We start from the raw sequence: 21,262 nt of genomic DNA, 5'->3' as shown, positions 1-21,262 counted from the left end.
GTGCCTCTTTCTTTTTTTAAAATTCTTAAATTTTTTATTTTTATACAATTTTTAAAGGTTACTTTCCATTTAGTTATTACAAAATATTGGCTGTATTTCCCGTGTTGTACAATACATCCTTGAGCCTATCGTACACCCAATAGTTTGTACCTCCTACTTGCCCACCCCTATATTGCCCCTTCCCCTGCCCCACTTGTAACCACTAGTTTTTTCTCTATATCTGTGAGTCTGCTTCTTTTATGTTATATTCATTAGTTTGTTGTATATTTTAGATTCCACATTATAAGTTATATCATACAGTATTTATCTTTCTCTGTCTGACTCTAAGTGCCTGTTTCTTCATGCAAACATTTTAGCACCTCGAGCTCTCACTGGTCACATGGGAATAAAGCGAATTCAGTGAATCTCACTGCATTCATGTTGCAAGCTGAATTTTGGAAATTTGCCCAAAATAGAATTCTGAGAAGGAGGAATGAAGAGACTAAATGAGTAGTCTAAATCCAGGTTGACAGAGGAAGACCACTGATGATCCAAGGTGGCTTTGAGTCTCCAAAGTTCACGCCTTAATTAAGAAAAGAATTTCTCCTATGCCTGTTCCTGATTCCTGAAGTTAAAATATTTATTAAAAATAAAATACTAAATATTGTTACTTCTGACCAGTCACTGTATAAATTACCCCCTTTGACTTTAGAAATGAAGACAAACATATTAACCCCCAAAGACTCAGTCAATCCTCATAGGTTAAGGGTTCTTAGTTCCGTAGATTCACCAGGCATCCATTAATTCCCACCCACTCTTCTGCTCTGAGAACCAAGAGCCTCGGTTGCTAACACCAAGGATCAGTGAAAATAACCTGTTCCCTGTCAGTTGCTGGCTGACTCAAAAATCCATAGCCTCAGAGATGAGAAACTTAGAAGGTAAGAAAGACAGTAGCATTAGCTCAGGGGGTGGGTAACACAGTGAAAAGACTCGAGTCTATGGATTTCTGTTTTAGGGACCTGCTAGCTTTTCTGTGATGATGAGCACCTCATTCCAAAGCACATCCTCACTTCTAGGTAACTCACAAGGGCCTGGATCCATCACAAGAAGGGTAAGGTGAAACAAGAGGAAACAAAACACCACCATCAATGAAAACCTCTGTGCTGTAAAAGCAGAAGGCCAGCTGTGTATTACCCCTTTATGTTATGAACAGCTGCTTTTAAAAAAAATTATGTAGTTCCCCTCCACCAATGTGTGGTCTATCTGGTACATACCAGTGTGAAAGTGCCCGGACCTACCTGATTAGTAGACTTCATGAGGATGTAATTAGTGACCTTTCCAAAGGGCAGCCCCAGGTTAATGACGTCATTCTCGGTGCAGCTTCCCTCCGGCAGATTGCAGATGTGTACCACGCGGCCAGCACCCGTTTTCCGCTGCGCAAACGGGAACAAAGAGCAGTGGTTTGGTCTTCAAAAGACATTTCCTTCTTGCCCTCTATCTATTCCAGATGCTCCTATTGGCTATCTTCCCCCAAATAATGATCAAAAAACTATAATTTACAAAATGAATGCAGAAAAATAATCCATTTGCAGAGAGATATAAAACATTGATTTTATGCCATCTCTTTACAAAAAAGATTCGTAACAATTTTAACGAGAAATCACATCCAGGGCTGTCGAAGAGATAAGGAAATGGGCATATCCATATGTTGCTGGTGGGAGGTTGTGTATCTACAATCTTCTGAGAAGATACTTTAGCATATTGAAGAAAACTTAAAATATATATAGCACAGGATCCTGCCATCCCACTTTTGGAAATCTAGCCTACAGAAATAAATACACCAATATGTAAATACTTATGTACAAGGACATTTATTGCAGTTAATTTATTATAATAAATTTATAATTTATTGCAAAAATTTTTGGAAACAGCCTGAATGTCCAAGAATAGCATAATGATTGAGTAATTGATGGTTCACACCTACAATGGAAAACGATGTAGCCATTGAAAGAAGGTGGTAAATGAGCTGATCAGGAAAACATTTTTAAGATAAAGTAAAAAGCAGGTTGCCAGGTACAGGTGTAATATGATGCTATTCTTGTAAAACAAAGCAAACCCCCCCACCAAAATAAGAAAAAGATGAAGCAAATGTAAAATTTGGATAATTATTGGAATTGGGGGATGAGTACACAGGGGTTAATTACACTTGTCTCTACTGTTCTGTATGTTTGAAATTTTTCACAATGGAAACATTTTAAGGGGTATCAGCACAGACACAGAAAGGTATGGGACAAAACATATCAACCTATCAGTACTGGTTATCTTCAAAGAGCAGAACTGGAAGGCAGTAAGGGGGAGATGTTTAACCTATTCCTTATATGTCTCATATTGCTTGACTTATAATTTTTTAAAAACCCAATAAAGAAAAAAGAACATAGAGAGTATTTGTGAACTTAATACATATACATAGACATTCACAGCGACCACCTTTGGTTTAGGGCAGTGGCTTCCAAAACTTTTGTTAGCCTTGAAATCCTTTCTTCAAACAAAAGCTTGCCCACCAGCCCAACATATCCAACAAAGAAAGAGGTGCTGCTCTAGACAAACCTTGTGATCCAACACCCTGCCACCACCCCCCATCCAGCAGTCCCAAAGGCATCTCTAAGGAACACAGTTTAGAAACGAAGACCCAGGCCTAATCAAAGCTCCTGGAGGGAGGAAGTGTGTCTGTTTGGTCTGTGGAAACCTTAATCAGACTGGAGTCTCCAGGAGGTTCAAGAATTAGTAGCCATAAGCCAACCCAAAGTGGAAGAGAAGGATGCAATTTTCTAAACCCATACTAATAGCATAGCCCACATTTGCATAATCATCATCTTCTTTCTATGATCAAGTGAACTTCAACATCTAATTACACTTGATGTGGGTCCTACTCTGCTATAGTAATATAGTGGGAAAGTCTGAGGTCTCATCCCTAACAAGGGCTAATAATTGGGTAATTCTACCATGAAAAGCCCTCGTTTGTCTCATCTGGGCTGAGGACAATAAGAGTCAATAAGAATTTCCTTGGACGGTTCAGCCCTGAATTGGAGAAACCCAAGTGCCCCTTTCAGACCTCCCTCTCTGCAGTGTCCAGAGGTCAAGCACTTTCCCAAAGGGAAACAGTCTTCAGTGTGTGGCCCAGGCAGCTCCCAGAGCATGCCCATACCTCCCTGAAGTGCAAACGGTGCTCTCCATCAGCTGGGAGACTTTGAGTATGAACCTGGCTAAGGAGGACCGAGCCCTTCTCCAGGGAAGGAGGGCTAAGAGGCAGGATCTTTTTGCCTCTCATTAGGGTGAGGAGTCACACAAAAATGCAGACCCAGCTGAGCTCTCGGGCTGGGCAAAGTGGCCAGTCTTCTGAGTTTATCAACAGGAGGGCTGAGGCTGGGTGCTCTGCTGGCTCCTCTTAGCCAGCCACGTTTCTGCCCACGTGACTCTGCTGTGGCCGGCCCGGGCTCATGTGTGCTTGGACAACAGAGCAGACACGCAGGGCAGTTCTGGACCAACCCTGCTCCTTGCCTGTCCCGTTGCCTAGTGACTGGGCACGAGGGCCAGCGTCTCTCTCTTTGTCTCCTCCAGACTGAAAGAGCAACTCAAGAGGCTTTTATCCAAGCGTAAGTGTAGCAAGTACTGCTGAGAGCAGAGCATGCCTCCCGAGGAGTAAACACCCTCACCGCTGCTGGTCACCAAAGAACGGTATGAAGTCACACTGCAGACAAGTTAGAAAGGTGCTAAAATGAGTAAGTCTAAATTAAGATTTTTATTTAAATTTAAAAAGTACATTGCAGCAACATGGATGGACCTAGAGGATTGTGACACTAAGTGAAGTAAGTCAGAGAAAGACACTATCACATGATATCACTTATATGTGCAATCTAAAAAAAATGATACAAATGAACTTATTTACAAAACAGAAATTGACTCACAGACATAGAAAACAAATTTATGGTGACCAAAGGGGAAAGGGGGGAGGGATAAATTAGGAGTTTGGGATTAGCAGATACACACTACTATATATAAAACAAATAAACAACAAGGACCTACTATACGGCAGAGGGAACTATATTCAATATCTTGTAATAACCTATAATGGAAAAGAATCTGAAAAAGAATAGACATATATATGTATAACTGAATCATTTTGCTGTACACCTGAAACTAACACAACATGTAAATCAACTCTATTTCAATAGAAAGTTGTTTGTTTTGAAAAACTAAAAAAAAAGTATCTATTTACATAGAAAAGAAGTACATTTCATTGGCTCTTTTTCCTCCCAAGATTTTAATCAGCAATAGAAATTGGATTTTATTGACACCCTTGTCGTCACTTAAAATACTCATGAGATTTTTAGTAATCTTCCAATTAATCATATTAATCTGGAGTTTCTCCACTGGTGAATTGCAGATGGGTTACAGGTATGCCAAGATACTGGCCCCCTGGGGCAAAGCACCTCCAGTGGCCACAAGCAGCTTCTTCACTTTAACCAGTTCCCTTCAGTGAGTGTATCATTTTCTAAGGGACCCATGAAATGGAAATCTTGCCCATCAAAAATCTGTGTTGTGTCTGGTGTCAGGGCATGTGAGAAATCTTAACCAGTTAGAAACAGTTTTTATGTGTGGTATTCTTTTGCAAATATTTGATTTAGGATAGTTCAGTCTACTTTCCTTTCTGTCACTGACCTAAAGTATCTTTTTGTTAAACTCAACTAGGTTCAAAATCATATTTGATTCATAAAGGGTGTGGAGTTATATGTATAATCACTCTACTCTATCCTTGAACAGTTCATATAAACATGGCTGTTATTTGCCTTACATCCTATGGGAACTCTGGACGATGGGGGAGAAGGGGTGAGAGGAAGGCAGAATACGGTCTAGGTGGTACTTTTCTAGAGTAAAATTTGTCCACTGGGGTCACAATCCTGAGTGCCTTGGAGCAGACAGCATGATGCCTTATGCTAATTCCCAGCCTGGGTTCTCTAAGAAGTCCAAGTCCTAAAGGGTCTTTGAAGGTAATATATCAAGGAAGGATTGTTATTTTTGACATTTAAAAAACTGGAGTTGAGGGACTTCCCTGGCGGTCCAGTGGTTCAGACTTCGCCTTCCAATGCAGGGGGTGTGGGTTCGATCCCTGGTCAGGAAGCTAAGATCCCACATGCCCGGCGGCCAAAACACCAAAGCATAAAACAGAAGCAATATTGTAACAAATTCAATAAAGACTTTAAAAAATTTAAAAACAAACAAACAAAAGAACCTGAGTTGAGATCATACTTTGAGTTTCTTTACTGAGATGCTCATCTTGGTTAGATCCTTACCCTGATGAGAAAGTCTGTTTGGTGTGTCTGTGTTTTTCGATTCATAAAAATGGGGAACTAGTTAATTACTCACTAATGTAAGTACTTTGGCAGATACAGTACTTTTGCCAAACATGAAATGCAGGACAGGTGCTGCTCGAGGTAGAAGTAATAACTGAAAACAGTTTGGGCTGTAAAAAGCACAAGACTTCCTGATGTAGTGAAAGAACCTGCTCTTGGAAGACAGAGGACTGGGTTTCAGTCCTAGCTCAGCGACCGATTAGGTACATGACAAGGACAAACTAGTTTTCCTTTCTGGGCCTTAGTTCCCCAGTGTCTGGAACGAGGAAGTTAGTCTATACGTCTTAAGTCCTTTCCAGATGTAAAATATCCATGCTTACGTGGCTCAAAGTTCTAAAATTCCACTCCTCTCAGAAGCCTTGCCAAGTTAAACCCTAAGATCCAGGTTAATGATAAGTTTCCCCAACTGTGTTGGGCAAAAACAGGAAGTCTGTGTTTTTCCCACTCCCTGTCCCAATGAATGTAATGTTTGTCCTCCCGCTCTGTGTGCTCAGCTGTTTCAGCATGCGTGCATATGTGCACAAGCATGGCCATTGTTCAGACAGGCCTGTATGCGTTGGTGCTGGTTGCATCTTTACAGGGCTGGAGATAAGCTCCAAGCAGTGAACACCTTGCCAACGTGCTCTGCCCTGAGAAAGACTACTCCCTGAATGAAGGAGAGGAGTTGAGATCATCTACTGAGATAAACTAAAGACACGTGGGAACGCTGCCTCTCTGAAGACAGACACACATCAGGTGTGTGCCTCACGGTCTTCAGGCACCAGTGCCAGGCCAGTGGGAATATCAGACAGACCTGGGTCTGTGTCCCTGCTCCCCAGTGACTACTGTGGGCAAGTAAGTTACTGAATTTCTCCAAGCCTGAGTTTGTTTGTCTATAAACCAGGGAAAATAAACATTGATTCCACAGGACCGTTTAGAAGACAAAAATGCCACAATGTATGTAAAGTGCCTTTGTGCAAGGCCTGGCATCAGCAGGCTTCTATAAATAAATATTTGTCTCCTTCTTTCCTCCAGCAGTTAAAGGATGTGCTATGATGCTCCTGGACTGGGAAAAAAAGTAACTGTACTGTGATTATGTAAGAGGAAGTCTGTGTTCTTAGGAAATTCATGCTGATGTAGTTAGGAGTGAAGAGGTACCATGTCTCCAATGGTTCAGGAGAAATATGCATAGATCATTAGATGGATGGATGGATGGATGAACAGATATAGAGATGGATGGATAGACAGATGATAAAGAGACAGAGACAGAAGAGACACAGAGAGAGAATGATGAAGTAAATGGGCCAAAATGTAAAAAAAGTAATAAATCTAGGCAAAAGGTATATGGGGGGTGGGTAGTGTTCCTTATACCTTTCTTGCAACTTTTCTGTAAGTCTAAATTATATTAAAATTAAAAGTTACTAAAATAAATTTTAAAAGATGTGCTCTGGGGCAAAAGAGCAGCTGGGTTTAGAGAGAACTGTGAGACCTGGTGTTGATGGGCTCCACTAACATCCCACCTGATGGTCTGCCTGCTGAGCTCCCGGGAGGCACACATGCGACAGTGCATTTGGAACTTCCCAGTCCAAGGTCAAATCTCTAAGAGAGCTAAGGCGTCTGGGCTGTAACTGAAGCCCTCATTACTAACCTAAGGGGACAATCATCCTTCACCAGCCGGGGGGACACTTCAGTCAGCTCGTAGACCAGCATGACCCGAATGCCCCTACGTGCAATCAGGCGCCTGGGCTGTACATTTTCACAGGCTGGGGTCACTCATTTAAAACCAGATGCTGCTTCTAATGGTTCATGCAGCCGAGTCCAAGACCTCTCAAGTCACCCACAAATCTTTTATAGATGGGTGGAAATGTGAAAAGAACAGACTTGGGTAGGAAGATTCTGAGACCTTCCAATGCCCTCCGATGCAGGTGGGAACAGGCTTCGCGGATGAGTTCAAAGAACAGCCCCAGTTCAAATAACTCACAGAGTTGCAATAAAAATGTGGCTCAGGGCAAGAGGCCTGAGGGGTGAGAGAAGTCTCTCAAAGTGCCTCTTAAAGCTACGAAATGTAGATTCGATCTTCAATAAACAATTTCTCTGCTCCAGCCTGATCTCCTTTAGATATGACCTAATTTCCTCTGGCACACAGTATGTGGGCCTCTGCTGGGTTTGTGCTAAACAAACCTGAGGACAGACACAGGGCAAATGTTTATTTCTCATGGTGTTGATTTCGAACATACTATGCAGAGAGTGAATGGGCATGAGTTCCAAAGCTATGGATCTTGGTGTAAATTGGAGGATAGAAACAGATGTCTTTATTGATACTTTCAAATATTTTATAAAGCATATTAGTTTTGACTTAGAGAAAATCTAGTTTTATTGGTGCCGGGTTGCCTATGGGTCTTGGGTGGCTCATGTGCCGAGCAACTTCAACATGACTGTAAACTTTAAAGTCACGGAACCTTAAAGCCAGGAGGTCATCTGGTCCACACTCATCAATGTGTATGCAGACACTGATGCCTGGGAGAAGGTAAGGAACTTAATCTGTGGGCAATGAAGTAGGGGTAGATGTGTGATAACAACTCTCACTGAAAAACCAATCAATCGCAGACTTGATGAATTATGGTAAACATATACAATAGATGGTGTTACAACATCTGATAGTGTTTTATGTTCAGGTGTGAAAAGATGTCTATAAATCAATTAAAATATGTCGTGAGAGTTTATGTTAAGTGAAAAAAAAACAAGTTGCACAATAGATGATATGGGGTAATCTGACTTTCCCCAAAATATACACTTTTAGTAAATAAACATGCACACGTACACTAGCTAGAGATAGACAGCTATAGGCAAGGACATTTACCTTTGGCTTTCTCTGCAGGGTTAGATTTTCTATTTTTTATATCTCTGTTACTGTTTCAAATGTTTTACATCATTTTACTGTTTTTGCAACAAGAAAAAATAATTCAGATCTGTAAAAAGAAAAGGAAAAAACCCAGAAAACAAAACCCACCCAGGTCTCCTGTTTCCCCACTCTTTGCTCTCTTCGAAAATGTACAGGGTGACCCCTGACCAGGGGACAAGAGCGAGGACAGAGCTGGCATGGTGAGGGAGGGTGCCACATCAGTTAAGAACTCTCCATGCTCTTTGGCGGTCAGGAGACCAGAGTGCTCTGAGCCATGGACCCGAAGGCCAAGCTTGACAGATAGATGTTCAAGAAACAGCCAGCAATCTGAGGGCCAACCTATCACTTAAACCTCTGGTCTTTCACAAACATTTCTATTTTCCTGTGCCTCAGTTTCCTTATTTATACACGTTTTCTGGTGTGCAGGGTCCTGGTGAGAAAGAAACCATAAAAACAATGTGGGGCCTCCCTGGTGGCGCAAGTGGTTGAGAGTCCGCCTGCCGATGCAGGGGATACGGGTTCGTGCCCCGGTCTGGGAGGATCCCATATGCCGCGGAGCGGCTGGGCCCGTGAGCCATGGCCGCTGGGCCTGCGCGTCCGGAGCCTGTGCTCCGCAACGGGGGAGGCCACAACAGTGAGAGGCCCGCATACCGCAAAAAAAAAAGAAAAAAAAAAAAACAAAAAAAAAACCAATGTGTATCGTCCCAGGCCAGGGAGGCCCCATCCAAGGCACCAGCACTAAATAAACTCCAAGGTGGCTGTGAAAACTACAAGGCGGTTTGACGGGGACAGCCAGCAGGCAAAGTGCATCTCAGGCAGGCGCAAGAAAACTATTCACAGCCTGAGAAGGCCCCTATGGCCCCTTCTAGAAACCTGATTACTCTGTTTATGACAACTCAGGCAGCAAAGGATAAAGTGCGTCTGCTCTGTCAAATGGCAGAAGCTTAAGTGAAAGTGAATGCTCCTCTCCCAGGCCCCTGGGGCTGGAGGACCCTGGGGCTGGAGGGGACAGACACAAAGCACCCACCCTCAGCAAACGCAGCACACAACTGTCACTTCAGTGCCCCATCTCTGTCAGAAATAAACATGCAAACGAAGGGCTCGCATTCCCACCGAGCTGAGACAAACGTAAATTCAGCCAAGCCTGGGCTTGGGGGAGGTGGTAGATGTGTCATGTGGTCATTATAGATTTCGTGGCAGTTCAGATACCCTCTGAAGCCTCAGTCATGACACGGAGCCCCTTGTCACTGTGTTGCCCTGCTTAAAAACAGAGGGCTTTCGAAGGAAGAACTGCTCTTTGCTCCACAAACAATAGTGATATGACAATGTCTGAGTCCTGGCTGTTCCGGCTTTTACTCAACAAAATGTGTTTCTGAAAAGACTCATGTAAGCGGAATCAGGCAGAAAAAGCCCTGGCACTGGACTGGAACACACTTCTGGAGGAAAAGGCATCAGTGCCTTTATGGGTTCTCTATGGTAGCTGGAAGGGGGGAAGTGGGAGGAATTTCACTGTCCTCCTTAAATATTTCTTTTCTGTTTGAATTTTCACAAAAAGCATAAATACGTAAGCAGAAAAAACCAATAGAATGCAAAAGGTGCCCGCCGGCCACTCACGGAGCCCAGAAAAGCATCCCCTGGTAACACAGTAACCACCCCTTCATATATCTACTTATCTTGGGAGGTCAGCATTTGTAGGCAGAAAAAACCCCAATAATTTCTCTGAGGAACTCTCCTGCTACTTAAAGGAGCCTTGCAGAGCATCGTAGCAGATTCATCAGCTCTTCATTTCTCGGCTTTTCTCCAGAGGTCAATATTTTTGGATTTCAGGTTTTTCTAAAGAGACATACCCACATTCGATAGCATTTGCCAGAAATGGCAACAAGAGGACCAGAAGTCGACAGAAGGATGGGAACATCCAGGCACTGATGATGCAGGGAGTGGCTGGGGCAAACTGTACCCTCATCCCCCAGATTATCCTTGGGAAGCTCACGTGACCAGCAAGGCTTCGCAGAACTTGTAACGATAAAACCAGTCAGATGAGAGCTCTTCACCTCCAGTGGGTGTATAGAAATGCCTCCAGATGTCAGGTTCATCTTGGGAGACGCTGTCACGGTACAGGAGAATTCGGCTGCTGGGTCTGATGGCCTCTTCACCTTTTGCTCCACGGCTGCTGGCCAAAGCCTGAGAAGTCCTTATCGCCCCAGGCAGCCTCAGAGCCTGCTAAGCAGCTTGTGGAGTGGGAGTGGGGGAGGAGGGAACTTACTAATGAGAGAATCATCACGAGGGAGAGAACTCAGAGACCCTTACAGACGGGCAGCAGCACTTAGTGGTTAAAAATAAGGCTTCTAGATAGAGCCGGGTCCCCTGGGTTCAAATCCCAGTGCTGCCATTTACCAGCTGTGTGACCTTAGGCAGGGTACTTAGTCTCTCTGTGCCTCAGTTTCCTCCCCTCACAGACTTGTCTGGAGGATTAAATGAGCTAATACATACAAACAAATGCTAAGACTGTGTTGAGCACTATGTAAATGTGCTATTATGATCACCATCCGACAGTGTCTGGGCTCTCCATCACCTTCCTGCTGCTGCCAGTGCTGAAAGCAAAATGTTTCTTGTGTTGCTTCTCAGGCTCAAGCCAGATGAATGCCCATCTCTAGGCGTCTGGAGGAAACTGTACTCATGAATGGTCACGAGTCAGCAGATTGCTCGTGCCTGCCCCTCACCTAAGTAAAGCCCTTCCGTGGGAGCCTCTCAGCAACTCTCGGGGTGGATAGGGCAGATATGATTACAGGGATTCCCAGACAGATTTGCACAGGAGGAACGCTGACACTGAGACTGGCCCCAAATCACATGACCAGCAGACAGAGCTGGCCTTCGCATAGGTTTCCCTACAGCAGGCTAAACAGACTCGTTACTCAATAGTAGCCATTCTTCCCTGGTGGCACAGTGGTTGAGAGTCCGCCTGCTGATGCAGGGGACATGGGTTCGTGCCCCGGTCCGGGAAGATCCCACACGCCGCGGAGCGGCTGGGCCCGTGAGCCATGGCTGCTGAGCCTGCGCGTCCAGAGCCTGTGCTCTGCAACGGGAGAGGCCACAACAGTGAGAGGCCCACGTACCGCAAAAAAAAAAAAAAAGCCATTATTACTTCTTACACACTGCACGGTTCACAAAGCATTGTCACCTACACAGTCTCATTTGACCCTCACAAGGGCAGGACAATGCTGGTCTACCCTCAGACCATCGAATCAGGAGACTGTGCTCAAATGGCCACATAAGATGTTCCAAGATTAGAGGCATAATCTGAAAGATCACAAGCCAAGTGAAAACCTAACTTCAAAAGTCATTATTAGGGGAGTATTTTCCCCATTTAAGGAAATGGAGCCTCAGAGAAGTAAAGCCATTTGCCCGAGGCCACTCAGCTTCAGGATCCAGAACGGGGACTTGAACTTAGGGCCTCTTGCCTCCACATCCACAGCAAAGGGCCTCTGGTTCACTGGTCAGCGCCGGAGGACGCAGTTGAGGCACAGACAGACACAGAGTCACCCTGCCCTTGCCTCTCCTCGCCCCCTCAGCCCCTGCCCCTTCATAAAGGGACTCAGTTGACACGGGCTCTCTTTCCTGTGCCCGGATCCCTGGCCCATCTGGCACCCAGCCCAGCCTCCCCTGTCTGGGCCACAGCCCCTTTCCGCTCAGTGCTGGGGTCTCAGAACTGGCTCTGCGGTCCACAGTGTGGGAAACAGGCCCTGGGGTAGGTGGTGCTGGAGCGGCCAGCGCCCCCATCGGACACGAGGTCAAGTCATCGGGTGTCTGACTCCAAGACAAATGCCAGGTTCACTGAACCCAGCCATTCTGCTCTCCTGGGACTGAACCCAAGCTGTCACTGACCGGCCATGGCTCTCAGCCTGAAGACTGCAGAGGGAAACCACAACATTCCTTCACACACGGGCTTGCAGACAGGGGCTCCCTCTTGAAGCACGTCTCCCCGAAACACAAATAAACAGACACAAACAAATGGAAATCTCGGCCCAGACAGGCCTCACTTCTCATCATGAACCTCTTCGCCTTCCCACTCACTCAGCCCCCAGGGTCTAAAACCTACACTTCTCTGCTTGCTCTTCCTAAGTTTTGCTCAAATGCCTCGATAGACACGTGGAAGGGACGGCACGTGGAGGCCTGCTCTGCTGAGCGCAAGAAGAGAGAAAGAGCCTGCAGCTGCTCACATCACGAATTGGAAAAAAACAGGCACAGGCAAAACCACACAGACACACGCCCTCGAGCAGGGTTCAGCCAAACACAGTTTGCTCTACAGGTGGCTCTGCGGCTCCCACCCCCTTCCCCGCATTTGCCAGGGAGGAAGAGAAGCTGGGCAGCTCCTGGGGGACCAGGCTACACGCAGGGGGAAAACTGAGGGGGGAGGGCAAGTTGTCACAATTGCTGGAAGAAGGAGGAATGAATCTTTAGAGCTTTGGGGGACGAAAGTGCCCGTTGTAGAGAAGAAGGAACACAAACACAACTAAAAACGAAGTATTGATATTATGCAGATGTCACCATTTCCCCAAGGGGACAAAAATACCACCAGTGCACGGTCCGTACTTTTCAAACACATTTTCTCTTTCTGTTCAAGTTTCAGAATTACCCACCCACAGGAAATGGTCTACTTCAATCAAATGTCCAAGTCTTAGAAAAACACACACACACACACAAACCCTCATACTAGAAAATCTTTGAGTGCTTTCAATTTTAAGAAATTATGTCAGCTTTTTAATCTATGTGTTTCAACACCAGCTGGACTGAATTAAACAACTCTTTAAAAAAAAAAATTCATCCATTTATTTATTTATATGGCTGTGCTGGGTCCCAGTTGTGGCATATGGGATCTCCAGTTGCGGCATGCAAACTCCCAGCTGTGGCACACAGGATCCAGTTCCGTGACCAGGGACCGAACCCAGGCCCCCTGCACTGGGAGCGTGGAGCCCCAGCCTGTGGACCACCAGGGAAAACCCTGAATTAAACAACTCTTGACCTCTGCTTTCCTGCACTGCACTAAGCCCCATCGGTGCCAGCTTCACTCCAGCCCCTTCTGTACCTCTACACCCAGGCAGAGCAGGTGATACAAATGCGTTGATGATGACAAATGACAGCGGAGAGAATGCTTCTGTACTCACATTTGTCCCTGGGGAAGCTGAAGGGAATGCGGGATTTGACTGAGTAAATGACCTTGCAGGAATGGCCGCATATGATGTTCCAAGATTTGAGGAGTAATCTAAATGGTAAATTACACAAAACTGGGTGAAAACCTAGTCATCTCCTTGACCTTCAAAAGTCATTATTTATGGATATGTGCAAGAGTAATGTTCCTCCTATTTAAAACTAAAAATGACTTTTTTACCAAATGTTCTTTTAAAAAAATATTAAATTTAGCTTTTCTTTCTTGAAATAAATCATTCTTTTTCATAAATGTTTAGAAGTCGTAAGGCAAACATAATAAAATAACTGGTTTAAGCCCCCCAAAATAAAGTCATTATTAGGACAGAAGTGGGAAGAGAAAAGTGAAAATTCCATTTTAACACAGTGATTAGTGATTGGCATGATTATACTTCTGGGCATGTTGATAACCAGCAAAGCTTTACGTCTAAAACACGTAGAAAACACTGAGGAGGCCAGAGAGCAGGCCCAATGCATTTTAGCATCTTGGGATCTGTTTGCTTTATAGATGTGTCCACAGGGCACATCGGGGACATTTGGTTATCAAAGATGGGGAGTAAATGTCAAATAGATAGTTAGTGGGAAGCAGCCGCATAGCACAGGGAGATCAGCTCGGTGCTTTGTGTCCACCTAGAGAGGTGGGAGGGAGACGCAAGAGGCAGGAGATATGGGGATATATGTATATGTATAACTGATTCACTTTGTTATACAGCAGAAACTAACACATCATTGTAAAGCAATTACACTCCAATAAAGATGTTAAAAAAATAAATAAATAAAGGTGGGGAGTAAGAAGCCTTTGGAAAACTGATTTCTGCTTCAAGCTGCTGATCTGTGGGCCCTTTCTCACCTTCGTTCCCAGCAGGGTTATAAATGGCTGTGCTGTTGGGAGAGGCACACAGTGTTCCCTCTGTGGAACCGAGTACACACCGGAGAGCAGCGCTGGAGAGGGGTGAAAAAGGGGAACAAGTTACTCAATAAGTTAAACAAAGAATTACCATGTGACCCAGAAATTCCACTCCAAGGCTTAGACCCCAAATAGTAGAAGATAAATGTTGAAACAGAGATGCTCACAGCAGCCCTATTCATAATAACCAAAAGGTAGAAACACCCCAAATATAGATCAAAAGATGAATGGATAAACAAAATGTTATATATATATATATGAATATTATTCAGCCATAAAAAGGCTACATACGCTACAATGTAGGTGAAGCTTGAAAATATTATGCTAAGTGAAAAAACCAGTCACAAAAGGTCACATGTTATATGATTCTATTCATATTAAATGTTCAGAAGAAGCAAATCCATGAAGATAGAAAGCAGATTAGTGGTTGCCAGGGGCTGGGGGTAGGGAGGGGGAATGGGGAGTGACTGCCTAATGGGTATAAGTTTCCTCTGGGGGTGATGAAAATGTTCTGGAACTAGAGACTGGTAGTATTTGCAAAACCTTGTGAATGTGCTAAATACCATTGAATTGTACACCTTAAAATGGTTAAAATGGCAAGTTGTATGTGAGGTTTTTTTGTTTTTGTTTTTGTTTTTTGCGGTACACGGGCCTCTCGCTGTTGTGGCCTCTCCTGTTGCGGAGCACAGGCTCCGGACGCGCAGGCTCAGCGGCCATGGTTCACGGGCCCAGCCGCTCCACGGCATGTGGGATCCTCCCGGACCGGGGCACGAACCTATGTCCGCTGCATCAGCAGGAGGACTTTCAACCACTGCGCCACCAGGGAAGCCCTTTTGTGAGTTTTATCACAATAAAAAAATGGGGAGCCAGAAAAGAAATGCCTTTTTAAAATCACTTTTTAAAATTGTGGTAAAATACACATAACATAAAACTTACCATCTTAACCATTTTTATTTTTATTTTATCTATCTATCTATTTTTTGCGGTACGCGGGCCTCTCACCGTTGTGGCCTCTCCCATTGCGAAGCACAGGCTCTGGACACGCAGGCTCAGCAGCTATGGCTCACGGGCCCAGCCACTCTGCGGCATGTGGGATCTTCCCAGACCAGGGCACAAACCCGTGTCCCCTGCATCGGCAGGCGGACTCTCAACCACTGTGCCACCAGGGAAGCCCTTAAGCATTTTTAAGTGTACGGTTCAGTGGCATTAAGTACATTCACACTGTTTGGCAACCATCACTACCCTCCATCTTCCGAACAACTCTTTCCCATCTTGTAAAACTGAAACTCTGTACTACCTCCCCAGCCCCTTCTCCCAGCCCCTGGCAGCCACCCTTCTACTTTCTGTCTCTATGAATCTGACTACTCTCAGTACTTCCTGTAAGTGGAATCACACAGCATTTGTCCTTTTGTGACTGGCTTATCTCACTTAGAGTAATGTCCTCAAGGTTCACCCATGTTGTTGCCTGTGTCAGAAATTCCTTCCTTTTGAAGGCTGAATAATATTCCACCGTAAACACAGACCACGTGTGTTTATCTATTTTATCTGGCCTGGACATTTGGGTTGCTTCTACCTTTTGGTTACTATAAATAAGGAAGCGAGGCCTTTTGGATGAGCTCATTTCAAAACACTTAACCCCATGCTCTGTTCTACATCCCTGGGCCCAGGCTCCTCTCTTCTGTGTGGGTACCTGGAACCCCTTCCTCACTGGTCTCCCCGAGTCTGCCTTTGCCCCCACCACCTATTCTCAGCATGGCAGCCAGGGTCCCAGTCAGTGAAGCCAGAGCACATCCCTTCTCTGCTCAGCCCTCCAGGGCTCCAGTCCCATTCAAATCAAAAGTGAAAGTCCTCTCCACAAGCCCGAGGGCTCAGGATGGGGCCCCACTACTTCCCTGGCTCCTCCCCCCAGGTACTCCGCACTGCTCACACTGATGCTGCCTGAGCATCCTTGGACCACGCCAGGGCCCTCAAACTCGCTGTTCCTTCTGCTGGGAGTGCATGTCCCCCAGACGGCCACGGTTCATTCATGCCCTCCTGGGGTGTCCTCAGTGAGGCCTTCCCACCACCAGCCCCTCTGAGTGCGTGCGCGCGCGCACACACACACACACACACTTCCTGCCCCTGCCCTGATGCCGTTTTCTGCTTAGCGTTTACCACCAGAGATGCTATAGAATTCACTAGTTTATCATCTGACACTGCCCCATCCCCTGCTATTAAGTGTAAAGCTCCTTGAGAACAGGGATTTGCTTGTTTTGTCCTCTGTTCTTTCCCCAGCAAGAACAAAGCAAGGCACACAGTAAGTGCTCAGTGAATGTTCGCTGAGTGCATGCATGAACCTGTCCTCCTGGACAGCACTTACTTTTCAGAGAAGAGCAGGCATTTCTGAGCATGTAGTTTCCCTTTTACATGCAGCTCCCAGTCCTAGGCCAGAAGGAAAGAAAAATGACCGAAGGAGAACTGAGCCCCCGGGAAGGCAGTGGACGAGTACAGGCTTCCTCCTAAGGGCAGGGAGAGCAGAGTGCCCAAATGCTGGACCAGCCCTGCTGATGCCTCTCCCTCCCCTGTTCCCCTCCCACCCAGGCTCCTCCCCCGTTCCTGCCTCCCTAACCAGCCGTCATCGTCATCATCATCATCATCATCATCGGCCTCCACCTGCACATCCCATGCCTATCTTGGACAGGAGCCCAGATTCACAAGTCCGATTTCCTCTTCCCCTCTCAGGGGGCCCCTGGTCCCACCACACCTCCAATGTACTTCCAATATGAGAATCTGGCAGGTGGACTCCCAGGGAGTTGCAAAGCCTTAGAAAAGACTTATGAGAGACAAAATCCTCCATCACCTCCCACGTTAGCCGGCCCCCTCCTGAGACAGGAGGTGAGAGGGTATGGTCCACCCAGGTGACAGGGATGTGTTTGCATGACACAACCCAAGCAGGGGTGAGTGACACACTGTGGTGTGTTGCCCGCTAAACAAGGATTACTGTGCTCTGCAGACAAGATGAGAGACAAGAGGCTGTACAGCTCAGTGATAAGAGGCACAGGCTCTGGGAGGGTCAGACCCATGTTCGAATCTCCACTCCACCACTTTCTGGCTATGGGGACAAGTCATTTCATCTCTCTGGGCCTGTTTTTGCATCTGTAAAATGAGTATAATAATAGTATCTACCTTGGAGAGTTACCACTGACACAGAGAAAGGGTTTAATATATGCTAACTGCAATTATTATTGCTTTGGAATATTTCACTGCGTCATCAATACATCTTGGGGGAAAATTTATACTACCATGGACTTTTGTTTGCTGGGGCCCAAAGCACTTTACAACCACTGAAAAGGTGTGATAAGGCTCTACCTCCATTTTGCAGATGCAGAAGCTGAGGCCCTTCTATAATAATTTGTCTAGGTCCCACCTGAGAATTACTCCCTTGCCCAACTCAAAATTCTGCTAACACTTTCCCCCTTTTGTACTCAGTACAGTATACGTTCTCAAGGAATGTAGACAAGGAGGCAGAAGCTAAATCCTGAGTCCCTTTTCCATAACCCAAGTGGGGTCACTTGGTCCTCCACTCACCCTCATCTCTCACCTATAACCATGGGTAAGAATCTCTTATTTGCCTTAAAGCAAGGGACTGGCCTTGATACATTTCTGAAATTCCCTCTGGTTCTAATACTTAGGCTTTTCGTCAAGGGTACCGATGGCAAAACTCTGTTACCCAGTCCCCAAATGTCATAGTTCCTGGCCCATGAGCAGCAAGAGTTGGGTTGTGGTGGCGAGCCCACAAGGCTCCAGCTGTGGCTCCCAGCCGGTCCTGGATGACTCACCTTCAAATCAAACACCTTCTTGTCGCAGATGCTACAGACGTGGGGCAGGTGGAGGGGGGCCACACCGTGAAAGTCATTCAGCTCGTGCGCCTGCAAGGGCTGCACAGACAGCGTCGCCTGCTCCTCCGTGGCCCGCTGCCAGGCTCCGCTGAAACCCTGTTTGCTGTTGTTGAGCCGACCCCCAAAGGAAGGAGGGGTCCTGTCTTGGGTGGGCTCCTCGGGGTCATAGAGCTCATAGGGCTGGCTGGGGGCTGGAGGCCACAGGTTGGGGACTGCTCTAAGATCGGGCTTGCTTTGGCCAGAGAATCCATGGGGGCTCTCCCACTGGCTGTTTGGACCCTGCAGCAGCGGACCTACCTCGCCTTTCAAGCCCCCGGCCGGCTCAGCCGCAAATCCACCTGCCACCTGCGACCCTTGGGCATTGGGTCCGTAGAAGTCCTTGGGAAAGGCGGCTTGGCCATCTTGCCCTGAGTGGCTGTAGTGCCCTTCATAGGTCACGCCGCCCGAGGTAGAGGCTGAGGCTGGCAGGAAACTGGGCTGACCATCAGTGTCAGAGCCATATGCCTGGCCCGAGTTGGCTTTGCCATACTCGTAGAATCCCGCTGCAGCAGGGGCGGGCCCAGTCTTGCCAATGCCCAAGATGACTGCTGGCTGGGCAGGGGTCTGAGGCATGACCCCGCTGAAAGGGTGCATCACAATGGCATTGGGGGGCTGGCTGGGAAGGCTCACAGAGGGCCCTGGGCCTCGTGTCTGGCCCGGGGGCGAGAAGGCAATTGCATTAGAGGGAAACCGGGCACTGGGCATGGTTGCTGCATGTTGGGGCACCCCGGTGTGGCCATGGGGGGAGCTGATCATGGACGGATGCCTCAACTGGTTGAAGAGAGGCTGGGACATGGCCACTTTGGAGAGGACTTGGTTCAGGACGGTGGCGGCCGCGGTGTTGTTGGTGACGGCTGTCTGTGCCAGCTTTAGCCGGTGGAGGGTGAGCTGAGCTTGCAGCTGAGCCAGCTGGAGGCTCGCGGGCGAAGGAAGCAGCGGGTTTGGGTTACTGACCGAGAACGGGGTCTTGTCCAGGAGCTTGGCGGCACTGCAGGGAGACAAAGGTCTAGATGCACAGCTGTTTTCCACCCAGGGGGACAACAGGCTGTTTGTTTGCTCATCCGTGGTCGCCCCTCCCATACAAACAAGACCCTCCCACACAGGTCCCACATATAATCGAGTCTGCAAAAACCTATGCTCATACACATCAATTAAACAATTATTTTAAAACTCCACCTACTAGAGCATGGACTTGAGGATATGGGGAGCGGGAAGGGTAAGCTGTGACAAAGCGAGAGAGAGGCATGGACATATATACACTACCAAACATAAGGTAGATAGCTAGTGGGAAGCAGCCGCATAGCACAGGGAGATCAGCTCGGTGCTTTGTGACCGCCAGGAGGGGTGGGATGGGGAGGGTGGGAGGGAGGGAGATGCATGAGGGAAGGGAAGTGGGAACAGATGTATATGTATAACTGATTCACTTTGTTATAAAGCAGAAACTAGCACACCATCGTAAAGCAATTATACTCCAATAAAGATGTAAAAAAAAATTGATACAAAATTAAAAAAAAATAAAAATAAAAAAAATAAAACTCCAACAGAAAAATTCTTATATGGCATAATGTTCAATTTCACTGGTAATCAAAGAGATACAAGTTAAACCATTAAAAACAAATATTTGCCTAGCAAAGTAGCAAATATATATATATATACATATATATATATATACACACACACACACACGCACGTATATATAACTATATAGCCAATATATCTCACAGCACTCAGTGCTGGTGAGATAAAGCAGAAAGGATACGATATCAATGATAGTCTAAACTTGTGCGACTTTGTCCAAAGGTAGTCTGGCGACATGCATTCATTACAGCCATACTCTTTGACCCAATAATTCAATTCTATACATCTGGCCTAAAAAAATGAGCTAAAATGCAGATAAAACTTAATACCCAAAGATATTTAATGATACTACATCATTTAAGAGTCCAACATTGAAAGGTACAAATAACTGATAACACTAGGGAGGGGAGTTTTAAAGTGAGTAAATTATAACACATTTATAGAATGAAATGTTCAGTAACCATTCACTACGGGTGCATACATTTCTATTGTATCATGTAATATTTAAGACATTCAGAAAAGTGTTCCCATCACCAAGCTTAAGACAGAAAACATTCCACCACACTAAGTCCTCCTTGGGTATCTGCTCTCCCCATCCTCATCCCACACTCATCCTTGCCAGTGATAGGCTCCATTTTGAATTTGGTAAGGTCATCGTTTACAAAGAAAAAAAAAATTAGTGACATGAGAAAAATCCATAGACTCTAATGTTAAATGAAAAAAGTCTTTTTCAAAATTGCACACAGAATGAATTGTGTGTGTATATTTGTGCCGAACACATTTTCATCCTTGTCCTCATTTCACATCCAAAAGCAACAAGAATCATGTGCCCTTCAGTTCACTCTCAAACCCAACTAGCATAGGAAACAATCAAAAAATTACAAGTGAAGAATCTGAATTTGAGATCATAGGCAGTGGTGGGCTCTCACAGAATCTTATTTTGGGGGTGTTCTGTCTGACACGTGCCTTTCACGTGACCCCTGTTGGTTGGTTACGGTGTTTTCTAGACCAAAAATCAGGACCCGTGGACTGGAAAGGGAACAGACTTTCCCAGAAAATCTGGGACACGTGGTTACCATTGTCAGGGCTCTTTTGTAAGACCTTATATTTCCTGGTCTTAAAGTCCCCTTCCGAGGAGTGGGTGCAATCAGGAAATGTGTTCGGGATGTTGATAAACTGGAATTCTCAGGACATTTTAATGGGAAGAATGGGACCGTGGAATAGAGATTGGGATTGCCATGGACAGCCCAGGCTGCACGTTCAGCATGTCTACAGCAGTGTGGGATAGAAACTGCAAAGCTGGGACACTTTTGACAAGGTGTCCACTGCCACATGCTCTGTACCGTACAAGTCTGATGATAATGAAACAAAGGAGAAGGGCCAGAGG

The 21,262-nt window shown here is 45.9% G+C and overlaps 1 protein-coding gene across 1 annotated transcript in view; it reads right to left on the bottom strand.

Moving 5' to 3' along the window:
* The window catches only part of RBM20 (RNA binding motif protein 20), a 211,795-nt gene that overhangs the window by 45,902 nt on the left and 144,631 nt on the right, over window positions 1–21,262 (bottom strand). Inside the window, exons 2-6 of the mRNA XM_082631853.1 lie at window positions 18,199–19,285; window positions 16,740–16,801; window positions 14,324–14,415; window positions 13,434–13,531; window positions 1,278–1,412 (exon numbers count right to left, since the gene is read on the bottom strand). Coding sequence (XP_082487979.1) covers window positions 1,278–1,412; window positions 13,434–13,531; window positions 14,324–14,415; window positions 16,740–16,801; window positions 18,199–19,285 — 1,474 coding nt within the window. The remainder of the gene's footprint in view (window positions 1–1,277; window positions 1,413–13,433; window positions 13,532–14,323; window positions 14,416–16,739; window positions 16,802–18,198; window positions 19,286–21,262) is intronic.

Source organism: Mesoplodon mirus (assembly GCF_964341445.2).
Source record: "Mesoplodon mirus genome assembly, chromosome: 2".
NCBI classification, from domain to species: domain Eukaryota; kingdom Metazoa; phylum Chordata; class Mammalia; order Artiodactyla; family Ziphiidae; genus Mesoplodon; species Mesoplodon mirus.
Note: the sequence above shows the minus strand (reverse complement) of the source record. Positions and strands in the feature narration are given on the sequence as shown.